The sequence below is a fragment of the Thamnophis sirtalis genome, unplaced genomic scaffold (assembly GCF_051295495.1).
Source record: "Thamnophis sirtalis isolate CommonGarterSnake01/CBP01778 unplaced genomic scaffold, rThaSir2_p1.2 scaffold_10, whole genome shotgun sequence".
Taxonomy (NCBI): domain Eukaryota; kingdom Metazoa; phylum Chordata; class Lepidosauria; order Squamata; family Natricidae; genus Thamnophis; species Thamnophis sirtalis.
In genome coordinates this window covers 53,089,530-53,103,114 of record NW_028261390.1, presented here as the reverse complement: position 1 = coordinate 53,103,114, position 13,585 = coordinate 53,089,530, and the positions used below count along the sequence as shown (strand labels likewise).

Sequence of the window (13,585 nt, the reverse complement as noted above, 5' to 3'; positions counted from 1 at the left end):
CATTTGTAACGTGACCCATCAAAACCGCGGTCCACTAAAGCGCGTCCGATCAAAGCGCGTACGTGACATCAGCAGCAGCGCGACAAATAAAATTAAAAATAAATTAAATTAAAATTAAAATAAAATTACAGCAAGCCGATTCACATAAAGGTAAGGGTTAGGGTTAGGTTAAGTGTTAGGGTTAGGTTTAGGGTTACGTTAAGTGTTAGGGTTAGGTTTAGGGTTAGGTTAAGGGTTAGCGTTAGGTTTAGCGTTAGGTTAAGGGTTAGGTTTAGGGTTAGGTTAAGGGTTAGGCTTAGGGTTAGGTTTAGGGTTAGGTTTGGGGGGGTTAGGGAAAGGTTTTCATGTTAATTTTAAATTTACCGCTCACAACGTGCCATTTTCGTCGCGCTGTGATGATGTCACATACGCACTTTCGTCGAGCGCGCTTTCGTCTACCGCGAATTTGTGGTGGAACCCATTTGTATATATATTTTTCTGTCTATAAAAATGTTTCAGAAAAGACTGGTATAGAATAAGTCATGTTTTACGTGAGATAACCCCTTGTCATTATCATAATGTTAAAAAGTTTTAGTTGTAAGTTCTTATTCTTACGTGAATTTATTAAGATCACGTTCCTCTTCTTTTATTTAGAAGTTCCAGTGAAACTTGGTAATCTTCTAGCATTTGTATAAAAGTCAATGGCATAGGAGAGTGCTGGGTCAAAGCAATACTTGTTCTTAACTTTTCTGTGTGTGTCTGTGTGTAGACTGTGAAAGCTTATTTTAAACACTCTGCCAGTTAGGAATGAATTTGGATAAAGCCCAAGTCCATTCCATATACTTTCAGGAATTTATATTGTTTCTCACATCCATTATCTTTAGAAATTAGCAGAAAATAACCAAGTGAATATGAGGCAAAGAAGAAGAACAGATCTCACTGTAAAAGAGGACAAAAGAACAATTTATGATAGTGACTGTATGTAAGGCAGCACGTCTCCCTACATTTCTTATATTAACAAACATCTCCAGTGGGATTTGGTAACTTGACTCCCTGGTTGATAATTGCTATATGAATCAGCAATCTGATTTTAGATAGTTTTGTGATAATTCTTTAATCGAATTGAATGATTGGTCCTTTCCCCCTTAAAGAAGATAAAATGGCTCAGTAATTTCCCCCATTTTTATGTTTTGAGGCATTGGTAAACTGTTTCCCCTTTTCTCTTTTTTTCCAGCTCAGTGGCAACAACAGTCCCAAACCACTAAGCCAAAGAAGGTGCGTCCTTCAGCCAGTCGGTATGCAGCACTTTCTGACCAAGGACTAGATATCAAAGCTGCATTTCAGCCAGAAGCAAACCCAGGACATCTGACATCTGGATTGGTAGAAAGTGATGATCTTTAAGTATTAACTACCAGATATACCATTTCCTTTTAAAACACTGAATGCCATCGTATGGATCAATGATAATCTACGCCACTGTACGCAAGATAGACACCTCTATGCGCAAAAGAATCCAGCCACATCTTTCTTGTCCAGTGTAACAAATTAGGAGTTAGTAGAGAGAAATGCAGTCTGCATATACAAATCACCTTCACTAAAACCATTTCTTATTACATTGTAGATAATACTGTTTTGAATCATCCTATTCACAAGTGTTAAATTGAGTGAAATTTTGCAAAAATAAATATGCTGCACACTTATCGCTAAGTGCCTTTGCAGTTTGTAGGTGCTATTAATGTGTAATGAATAGAAGTGCACTAAATATATATATATTAGGAGTGCATTATAATAATAGTTCAGATGTGCAATACTGAATGAGTAAAGCAAGATACAAAAGGGAAGAGAAATAAGTGATGTTTTTGTGTTTAAAATTGACTTTCTAGTCTCAAAGGAAACAGGATATGTAAGTTTTACCTTAATTGTATTAGGGTAGGTAAAGTAACCTTATATCAGAAGGCTTTGACTTTTGCCTGTGATGCCTATAATATGATGCTTAGATTCATGTTACTTTTATAACAGTGAGATAAGAGAAAAGGCAAAAGTGGAACCTTTCTTAAAAATGATATGTGAGCAAAACCTCAGTGCTTTTTAAAACAATATTGGAGATCTGATTGAGTAGAATATGTGATAGAAAGGAAGATAAGTAGGAGTATAGAGTAAGTGGAAAATGGGTTGAGTTTGCAATAAGGGTTTAAATAATTTGCATACCATAGAGAATAGATAAGTAAATGTTGGGGAATACAAGGAAATGTTACATTTTAAACACCGCTTGCATGTATACTAGAGGTTACAATTTTGCTGTTCTTGATTACTGCTGTATGAATAGGAACCCTGCCTATGGCTGAGAACTTGTGAAGAACTGAAAATAGTTAACTGGCCAAAAAACTAGTTGTTTTTTTCCAGTTAATGGATTTCACTTAGATTATATTAAGCAATTTTGATTCAAAATGAACTCAGTTGATAGGGAGTAGAAGGCTATTTCAGTTAGATCTGAAATGTTGTCCGATGGTACAATAATATTCTGTTACAAAAGGAAAACACTGTATTCCTTATATGAAGCAAGTTTATTTATAATGAAAAATCTGAATGCTTTTCTCAGTTATTCAAATACATACTTTTCGTAAAAATAAGGGGGGGGGTTGTAATATGCCGTGCCATTTATTTTGCATTAACTGCTATTCCTGTATTGCTTTTGCCCTTTGTTATTAAGTACACTATTCAGATTTATAGTGACTAATAAAAACTTTATTACAAAAGAAAATTACTTTTCTATGGAAGCTTGTTCAGATGGTAACAATTCAACAATAGGAATTTGGCTTATATGTGTTGTCATACATGACTGTCCTAATGCTCTGGATCTAGACAATTTAATCCTTGCCCAATTGTCAATGTGACTTGCTTAGCTTAATTACTATTTTTTTAGCTTAACTAGTGACAATTTGCTTCTTCTTTTTTTGTATTTATAAATCTGTACAAGCATACTATTTTGGATTATTGAGCTAGCATCATAAGGATTTGATATCAATAAATATTACACAAATTTCAGGAAAAAATGTATTTTCTTACTAATAATTTTTAATGAGACCTCAAAGAATAAAACAGCCTATTAGAGGGTTGTTTCATATAAAATGGTGAGGTTTACTTCTAAGTTGTAGTTTAAGATCATACTGCAGATAGTCCTTGTTTAATGACCACGTTGGGACCAACAACTCAATTTTTAAGTGAAGCACTCATTCAGCGAAACATCATTATTTTATTATTTTATTTCAGTTTTCTTTTGTTTCACAAAACTGCAAAAATAGTAAATGTGAAGAGAGCATATAACGTTATTTTTAAAATCATCGTCATAACTGCAAGTAATCACTGAGCGATCAGTCTCTAAACAAAGACTACCTTTATATACTTCTTAATTCTGTTGAAGATAATTTCTTCTGATGTTTCCTTTAATAAGTTATAATAACAAGTGGGAGTTCCAATTTAAAAATGCATGCAATTTTTGCCTTATTCTTTATGCTTATGACCCTTGTGTTCTGACCCAGCTTTCGCAGAAGCAAAAAAGCAGGCTGCCCGCAAAGAAAAACCTCTTTATTGACACACCGGGAATTACCAACAGAAAGTCCAGGCAAGAGTCCTGCAAGAAATTAACTGAAACAATAGTCCTTATGAGCTTGTTATGAGAAATGCAAGGATATGAACTCCCAGCTGAGAGAAATAGACAAACTTCACTTCTGGCAAGGCTGCCTTTGTCACACGAAACACACAAGGAGCAAACTTTCCAGAAATGCCAACGGTTGTCTGTGACAACCAAATCACTCCCTTTTCCTCCTATTTATTACCCAGTCAGGGAGGGGCCAGTCAGCGTCCACGTTTGTTTTGCTTTCCGAGCTGGTTCATTGTTCGCCTCACCTATCTGCTCTGTGCATACGCGCATCTAGAACAGGCCCCAGCTGTTTCTCCTCCTTGCTCATCTCTGACTCCAAAGGCAGCTGCCTCTCTGGCTGGGAAATGCCAGCCAGCCCAAGCTCTATCTCTGTGTCCAAAGCTGAGCATCCACCCGAGCCTTCCCCAGGCTCCAGAACTGGCCCAAATTCTTCCCCAATCTTCTCATCGTCCGAGTCTGCAGAAGCTCCACTGGCTGCTGGTGGGCCACAACCCGTAGCAGCAGCCCCATGTCATTTGGATTAGAGGTAGTGAACCAGTAGTGGCATTTTTGCCTGGGTTGCAGAACCGGCAGCAACCCAGGCTTGCCACGGCCCCGAACCGGTTCCCTCACTGCCGCTGATGTTTCCACCATGTTGTTTTATAGTGACCGCGAGCGTGCAGTTCACTGTAAATTGTTCTGCGCAGGCGCAAAGAACAATATACATTGAACTGTGCACACATGCAAGCAAAGCGAGAGCATGCACACAAAACATGCACGAAACAAACCGGTAGTAAAACCGGCAGCAACCCACCCGATTTGGATGTTTGACAACTGACTCACATAACAACTGCAGGTTCTTGTGATCCCATTTTGTGACCTGACAAGCAAAGTCAATGGGGAAACCAGATTCACTTAACAAGTGTGTTATTAAGAACTGCAATGATTCACTTAACAAACTTTAAGAAAAGTTATAAAATGGGTCAAAACTCAACAAATTTCTCACTTAGAGACATGGACTAAGGCTAGGAAGGAATTGATCTTTCAAATTCATCTTGAGGAAGAAAGGTGCGTCTTATACTCCGAAAAATATGGTATGCCATTTTTTGCTATCCTTTTTTCTGTCTACGTGCTCATTTTTCTACCTTGTTATTTATGTAACTTGCTTACTATTATATTCTTTTTATTTACCCTTTTCTTCTTTATCCTTTTTTAAAAAAAATTGAGCTCCAATTCCTTCCTACCTCGTTATTTAAAATTTGCGTTATTGATTTATTTTTATTAATACTATTCTTTGATTTTTAATGTTCCATTCTTGTCATTATTTGCCTATTTATTTGACTATTTCTATGCCCTGTGTTTATTTTTATTCTGTACTGGGTCTTCCCTCTTTTCCTATTGGGACCTCAAGTTTAATTGTTGCCTTCACTTGCATTATTTGCTACTCCAACCTCTTGTTTTCTCTGCCAGCTCTGTTCTGTCTGGTGCTCAGGTCTTTTCAGCCTCATCTCTGCTCTGGTCAGCTGTCTCGGCCTCCTGTTCAGCTTTCTGGTTGGCTCAGTTCCATCTGATCTGCTCCATTTAGCCCACCACTCAACTTTAGAGATCTAAATCAATGCGCCTCTGCTGCTGTATTGTCTGTCTCTGCTGCTACGATTTCCCTTCCATGGATTCTACTGTTGCTACGATCACCCCTCCACCTGATTCTGCTGCTGCTGCGTTCCTCTCCTCCACTGATTCTCCCACCACCAATTTCTCACAGCCACTGGTTCCCTTTGTTGGATGGGTTACTCCATGCCCTTTGTCCTCTGCCAGAAACAAAAACAGCACCACAAAAATCACATTGGGAACACAAATTGAAATAGGGAAGAAAATGGTAAGTGAGCACCTGTCTACCCTAGACGAGTTCAAATCACCAGGACCGGATGGATTACCCCCCAGGGGTCTGAAGGAACTGGCAGACGAGATCTCCGAACAACTGAACTATATCTTTCAGAGATCCTGGAGCACCAGGGAACTCCCAGAGGACTGGAAAAGAGCTGGTGTGGTTCCCATCTTCAAAAAAAGAAAAAAAAATAGATCCAGGAAACAACAGACCTATCAGCCTGACCTCAATACCAGGAAAGATTCTGGAAAAGATAAGCAAGCAACGAATTAGTGAACACCTAGAAGTAAACAAAGTAATAACCAAAAGCCAACATGGGTTTGTCAAAAACAGATCATGCCAGACTAATCTTATTGCATTCTTTGACAAAGTGACAAAATTAGTGGACCAGAGGAATGCGGTTGATATAGTTAACTTGGACTTCAATAAGGCATTTGATAAGGTAGACCATAACCTGTTGATGTTGATCAAGTCCTCCACAAGTCCTCCACCTGAGGCAGGTTACTGGGGAGGGCTGCCAGGCTGGAGGTTTGCAGGGGGAGGACTGCTTCAAGTTTGCTAGGACGTGGGTCCTGGGATGCCTGGCTGCCCCTCAAGCTAGGCTGCCAATTGGAGTATGGGTATAGGCAATTACTGGATATACTGTGGCCCACCAGTTTGCTGCCCCCAACAGCTTACCTTCTTGCCCGCCATTCAGCCACCATTTCGCTGCTCACGATTGCCTCTTTTCCAGCATTGGGCTGCTTAGTTAGACTCCTGAGCTGGATCTATTGTTCTGTTGCCAGGTGTTTCCAACTCAGCGTGCAGCCATTCATTCGCTGCGCTGCTGTCTTGTTGATGTTTTCCTCCTCACCTCAATTTCTTCTTTTCCTTTATCCTTTCTATCCTCCTAATCTAGCTTTCTGTTCCTTTTTTCTCCCTTTTCCACCTTTCCTTATACTTTCCTACTTAATTTAGAAATTTCTCTCCCTGTGATCTGATACTGCTTCCTTTGCTGCTGCCATCTTGAAAAGGATGTGAAAAAAGTATGAAAAAACCCCCTATTTTCAAAATGAATGATAAATAAGCCCATTTTCAAAAATGATGTAATGGCTCCTCTTAATATTTAACAGAATACAACTTTGTGTCGTATATAAGTAAACTGATCTATGGTACCAGTTTTTCAAAATTAAATCTACTTTGATGATAATCTCAGGTTCATGAAAATATATAGCACAATAAATTAATGAGCTTTTAAGATATCAATAATTTTAAAAAATAATTCAGGCAGAACAATTTGGAGGTATTGGGCAGAAGGGATCAAAGGATCTATTTCCTATTGGTTTATAGTAGCTAGGGAAGGAAGAAGGAATGGTATTCTTTTTATTTCTTTGCATTTTATTTTCTATTGTACTGGGCAGGGATTAATTATGCCAACCTCCAAGCTGACGTAAGATACTATTCCAGCTTCAGCATTATTTCAGAACATGACAAGATAACAAGAGAATCTAAAATTCTGCAGATCTTCAACTGGCTCAAAAGGTTGCCCTCCACATAGACAGAAGCTTCCCTGGGCTATCTCACAAAAATGTCAACATATCCAATGTTCCATTAGCCAATCTTGCAGGAAAAATACAATACTCTATTAATAGATTTTAGAATATATTTATTTTAATCCCCTCTTATATTTTCAAACACAACTAAAATGGAACCTTGTTATGTTTTCTTTCTTTTAATTTGAGCTAAAATATAATAACAAGTATATTGCTTAGATCTCTTTGGGGATTTTTAGAGTTACTGAATAACTTTTTCATGTACAATTCATAGTGTTTAAATCAGAAGCTGCAAGCCTCCATCTACAACCAAAACAAGGCCTGTTACATAAGGAGTTTCTAAAAGGAATGCAATACTTTGGGCAACTTCCTGTGGCTCCCCAAATCTTCCAAGAGGAATTGTTTTTTTCAACTCTTCTTCTTTCAAATGGGCTGTCATCTCTGTATGAATGAAGCCTACAAAAAGAAGAGGGAAGAGTTTATAGAAATAAAATTATCTTGGCATTAATGTCATATCACTTCAATATATATATATATCATAGCTGGATAACTAGGAGTCATTTCAAGAAAATTTTTTGCATAAAAGTGAAAAAGACACTCATGCACAGACTCTTAAAATTAATTGAAATATGTCGTACATGACATAGACACAAAAACACACACACATTCATAAACATAGAATGGTAATTCCCTATTCATAATCTTAATGTTTATTTGCATGCCCATTCAGCGTAGCTTGGTGGTCATATGACTGGGGATGGCTTGGTCATGTGACTGGGTGGGCGTGGCCAACTTGACATCACTCACATTAAGGGGTGCCTTGTCTGGCCTCTCCTCACCTCAAAGGCCTTAATGAGATACAATCACAAACAGCAAATATAATGATAAATGGAGAACTGACAGATTTTATTGAAATAAAGGGACCAGACAAGGCTGCCCATTATCACCTCTACTTTTTGTTTTAACATTAGAAGTTTTAAATGGAAAGATCAGAGAAGAAAAAGAAATAAAAAGAATGAAAATTAAAAAGGAAGAATACAAACGACAAGCATTTGCAGATGATCTGGTTTTCATCTTAGAGAAACTGCACCTAAATTGATAGAAAATGATTGGAAACTGCACCTAAATTGAATAGAAAAAATAGAGGAATATGGAAAAGTAGCAGGTTTGAAAATAAAATGATAAAATGAAGATTTTGACAAAGAATACATCATCAAGACAAAAGGAAGAATTGGCAGAAGCCTTGGAGATTCAAGTCACGAATAAGGTTAAATATTTGGGGATATACTTAACTGCAAGATGCAGAACACTCAAAGAGAACAATTACCATAAACTTAAACAGCAGACTGCGATGGACCTGAAGAAATGGGAAAATCTACTACTATCAATTATAGGGAGAATATCTACAATCAAAATGAATATTTTATTCAGAATCTTATATTTGTTCCAGACAATTCCAATTAGATTGGGGAAAGACTACTTTGACGATTTAAATAAAATAGTGCTGAAGTACATTTGAGGGGGGGGGAGCAAGAATAAAATTAAATTTGTTACAAGATGCTAGAATAAGAGGAGGATTGAGCCTGCCTAACTGGGAATTATATTACCAGGCAACAAGCTTGATATGGGTTAAGGAGTGGATAACATTAAAGAATTCCAGATTACTGACTGTAGAAGGACATAATTTATTGTTGGGATGGCATGCTTTTTTATGGTACAAAGGAACTAAAACGCAGGGGTATTTTAGAAGACACAATTTACGGGAGACTTTGCTATTAAATTGGGAGAAGATCAAAAGGCAACACTACTTAAAAATTCCAGTCTGGCTATCAACTATTGAAGCTTTTTCATATCCAATAATATACAAAAAGGAACAAAGAGTTAGATATGGTGAAATACTGAATGCAGAGGGTGAACTTAAATCTATGCAAGAGTTGGAACAGGAAGGAATAAGGATGAATTGGTTTTCATATGTGCAAATACAATCTAGATATGACAAACACCGTAAAACAGAAGGTTTCTATGACAAAATGACGGAACTAGATAACATTCTGGCAGGTACTGATGAAAAAGTAATTTAAAAATTATACGGACACTTACTAGAGGTTAAGCTAGGGGAAGAACAAGTTAAAGAATCTATGATAGCTTGGGGGGGGGGAATATTGGACATAGGATTGAATTAGAGAAGTGGCAGAAATTGTGGTCTCAAATTTATAAAATGACAATGTCAACAGCATATAAGGAAAATTTGTATAAGATGTTTTACAGGTGGCATCTATCGCTGACAATAGCAAGAATGTTCAAGAACAAATCCGAAATGTGTTGGAAATGTCATCAGACTCCAGGTTCATATTACCATATGTGGGAGGGCTTGCATAGACGCTCAAAGATATTGGACTAAAATCCACATGTGGTTGGAGAAAATGATACAAAAACACATAGACTTTAAACCAGAGATTTTTTTTTATTGGGAATAATGCCAGAAATATACAATAGAGATCTGAAATATTTGATTGTAAATGTCTTAACGGCAGCTGGAATTGCATTTGCAAAGAACTGGAAAAATAAGAAAATACCAACTCAGGAGGAATTTATTCGAAAAATAATGGAATGTGCTGAAATGAGTAAATTGACATTTGAAATTAGAGAACAAGAAGATGAACAATTGTATAAGGTATGGGATTTGTTCTATCAGTGGTTAGATAAAAAAACATGGAAATGAAAAATGTTGGAGAATTTTTTATACTGTAAGAATAATAGAAAGTCATAGGCGATATTACAAAGGCATATTATTATTAAATAGACTAAGAATGATGCAATGGAATGTTGGTATATATATATATATATATATATATATATATGAACCCAATACTGAGAATATCATGTTCAAAAGGAAGGAATAACAATTGTAGCCGAACAGATGATGTACAATGATAATGATGTACCTATGTATATCTGATGGATAATTTGTGATTTTATATACAACTGAAAACGGTGATGCAGAAAAGCCTGTAACCAAACGCTATATGTAATTGATATGTAACGGATGAAGGTTTTATGTTTTATGTTTTGTTTGTACAAAAATAAAAAATAAACTTTTACAAAAAAAAAATGACAAGTACAAAAAATGGAAAGAGGAACACACAACTAAGGGAGAATATAAGCAAATAGCCCTAACTTGCAAAGATGAAACCAGTAAAAGCAAGGCTCAGAATGAACAAAGACTTGCGACAAAAGTCAAAGGTAAAAAAAAGTTTCTTCCAACATATAACAACAAGGAAAAAAAATCAAGGAAACAGTTGGTCCACTAAAGAGGGCAAGGAAGTAATAGGCAACAGAGAGAAAGCAGAGCTGCTTAACTCATTCTTTGCATTGGTCTTTACGCAAAAAGAAACTATAGCCCAACCTACCAATAACATAACTATAAAAGACAGACTAGAAATAAAAGTTAAACAAAAAAATAGTAAGAGAACACCTGTCTGATCTTGATGAATACAAATCACCAGGACCTGACAGATTCTATCCCAGAGTTCTAAAGGAGCTGGAAGATGTCATCTCAGAATCACTGTACCAAAAATCCTGGAACACCAGGAAACTTCCAGAGGACTGGAAAAGAGCTGATGTGCTTCCCATCTTCAAAAAGAGAAAAAAAGGTGGGGGAAACAGACCCAAGAAACTACAGACCAACCAGCCTAACATCAATACCCAGGAAAATACTGGAAAAGATAATAAAAAACTGATCTGTCAACATCTAGAAATGAGTAAAGTAATAACTAGCAATCAGCACGGGTTTGTTAAAAGCAGATCATGCCAAACCAATCTTATTTCATTATTCAATGTAGTGACTAAATTAGTAGACCAGCAAAATACTGTGAACATAATATATTTAATCTTCAGCAAAATATTCAACAAAGTAGACCACAACCTACTTCTTGGTAAGCTAAAAAAAAAAGTGAGATCGATAGCATCACCACCAGATGGATTCGTAACTGGCTGATAAACCATACTCAACGAGTAGTCCTTAAGGGGGTCTATGTTTATATGGAGGGAGGTAAGCAGTGGGGTACCACAAGGTTCTGTCTTAAGCCCAGTACTCTTCAATATCTTCATAAAAGACTTAAATGAGAGAATAGAAGGGGAGCTTACCAAATTTGCAGATGATACTAAAATGGCAGGAATAGCTAACACCCTAGAAGATAGGCTAAAGATCCAGATGGATCTTGACAGACTTGAACACTGGGCCCTATCTAACAAAATGAAATTCAATGTAGAGAAAACGAAAGTCTTACACTTAGGCAAGATAAACCAAAAGTACACATATACTGTATACTGGGTGAAGCCAGGCTTAATAGCAGTAACTATGAGAGGCATCTTGAAGACTTAGTGGACAACCAGCTAAACATGAGCCAGCAATGTGCAGCACCAGCCAAAAAAGCCAGTGTAATCCTAAACTGCATTAACGGAACGATACAATCAAAACTGATCAACCTAGAATTAAGGATAAATTTTCTGACGGTGAGAACATCAAACAATGGAACAGCTTGCATTCGGAAGTTGTGGGAGCTTCATCACTGGAGGCTTTGGAGAATAATTTGGACTACCATTTGTAAGAAATAGTGTAGGGTCTCCTGCTTGGGCAGGTGGTGGGATTAGATGACCTACAAGGTCCCTTCCCACTCTGTTAATCTGTTAAATATCTGTTAAAATAAACGAGTGAGATGGGTAAATTTTCATTTGTCATTTAGTTGCATAATAATCATGCACACTAATAGTTGCCCAATAATTGTGCCCAAATAGATATTATCTTAAGAAAGCCAAAACCTCACTTTTACTTTCTTAAATATGCAGGTTTGAGGTTTATTAACATTTTAGATTGGCAGAGAGCACTATAGTTTGTTCAATAATAAAATTAATCCTCAAAAATACAACTTGTCTAATAATTGTGCGCACAGTGTAGTTTGAAGATGGTATTAGTATGAAACCAGTACATCATGAGAAGAGGAATCCATTTATATGTACCAATATGTGTTGCTCAAGCACAGCACCACAAACACTATCTTCACTTTTTCTTTAAAATGTACATATGAATTTATCCCCTTCATGGATTACTGCCTTGTCGTGGCGAAGGGGCTTGCGTAGCTCAATGAAGCTATGAGCTATGCCATGCAGGGCCACCCAAGATGGACAGGTGATAGCAGAGAGCTCTGACAAAACGTGATCCACTGGAGAAGGAAATGGCAACCCACTCCAGTATCTTTGCCATGAAAACCCCATTGATAGGTAAAAAATGACCCAAAGTAACCAAATGAACAGGGGAAAAAAGGAACCTTTAGTATGAGTTGTCTGGGTTATCCAAATTTCTCCTCCCTCCCCTCCGTAGGAAACAGGGGGAAAGACACACTATCAGGAAGACATTCTCAGCAGCCCATTATAGTATAGCAAGGGAAGGGAAGGCAATTTTTACACAGCTGGTCTTATTTCTTTCTTCTAGAGGACTTTTATCAGTTTGTTGTTATCAGAGGTGGGTTCCTGCCGGTTCCGAAATTCCGGTTTGTGAAAAGAGCCCCCCGTCTCCTGGAAGCCCTCTGGATGCTTCAGGAAAGCTCCTGAAGCATCCGGAAGGCCTCCAAGGAGGGGGGCTCTTTTCGCCCTCCCCAGGTTCCTATAAAGCCTCTGGAGCTTGGGGAGGGCGAAAAATGGCTTTTAAAAAGGCTGAACTCAGCTGGCCAGCGTGCGCATGCGCGCTTGCCAGCTAACAGGGCAACGCCTTGCGTGCCCTGACAAATGGCTCCACGTGCCACCTGTGGCATGCATGTCATAGGTTCAACATCCCAGCTCTAGGGTCATTATCTCATTATCTCTATCTGGCAGGCATGTGGAATGAGCCTCAGGCAGGTTTCTTTGTTATCAGAAAGAAAGAAAACAGCACAATTTAGGGCTAGAAGGCTACTAGGAGGTCATCTAGTCCAGCCCCCTGCTGCAGCAGGAAACCTTACATTGTATGGATTATTTTGGTGCCTCTAACAGAGAGGAAAATTGCCAGAAAGGAGAAATAGTTTACTAGGACAAGGCTGCCATACAGAGGATGGCAGAGATAGTCCTTGACTTATGACTACAATTGAGCCCAAAATTTTGGTTGCTAAGCAAGAGCGTTGTTAAGTGAGCTTCAGCACATTTTACCCAATCCATGACATCTCCTGGTGAGTGAAATCAAGTTCGCCACTCCCACCCGGTCACATGACTTCCAAGCAACTCCCACAAAACAGGCCACACCTACAGAATAGGCTCTAAAAACTTTGAAACCCACCACTGGTTGTTATCCACAATGGTTCAAGGTCAACTCTTCTTAGGCAGCTTTTACCGGGCACCATTTACTACTGGACAGCAATGTAGACAATTAATTCAACATATTTTCTTTTAAGTTCCTGGCTTCGAAAGCAAATCTCAGAGATTCTTGAAAGTTACCAAAAGAATCAAAGGCATAAGGTAAAAGTTAAACACCGAGAGCTTCCGATTTGCTTTCTACCTACCCAATTTTTATCTTTTTCC

The 13,585-nt window shown here is 37.8% G+C and overlaps 2 protein-coding genes across 7 annotated transcripts in view; one reads left to right on the top strand and one right to left on the bottom strand.

Moving 5' to 3' along the window:
* The window catches only part of PALLD (palladin, cytoskeletal associated protein), a 209,468-nt gene extending 206,728 nt beyond the window's left edge, over positions 1–2,740 (top strand). For all 4 annotated transcript variants that reach the window (XM_087724612.1, XM_087724610.1, XM_087724611.1 and 1 more), the window contains one exon: positions 1,214–2,740. In XM_087724612.1, the coding sequence (XP_087580738.1) occupies positions 1,214–1,380 (167 nt within the window). In that variant the 3' untranslated portion in view covers positions 1,381–2,740. The remainder of the gene's footprint in view (positions 1–1,213) is intronic.
* Positions 2,741–7,132: 4,392 nt separating this feature from the next.
* Positions 7,133–13,585, bottom strand: part of CBR4 (carbonyl reductase 4) — a 32,048-nt gene continuing 25,595 nt past the window's right edge. For all 3 annotated transcript variants that reach the window (XM_087724608.1, XM_087724607.1, XM_087724609.1), the window contains exon 6: positions 7,133–7,492. In XM_087724608.1, coding sequence (XP_087580734.1) covers positions 7,314–7,492 — 179 coding nt within the window. In that variant the 3' untranslated portion in view covers positions 7,133–7,313. The remainder of the gene's footprint in view (positions 7,493–13,585) is intronic.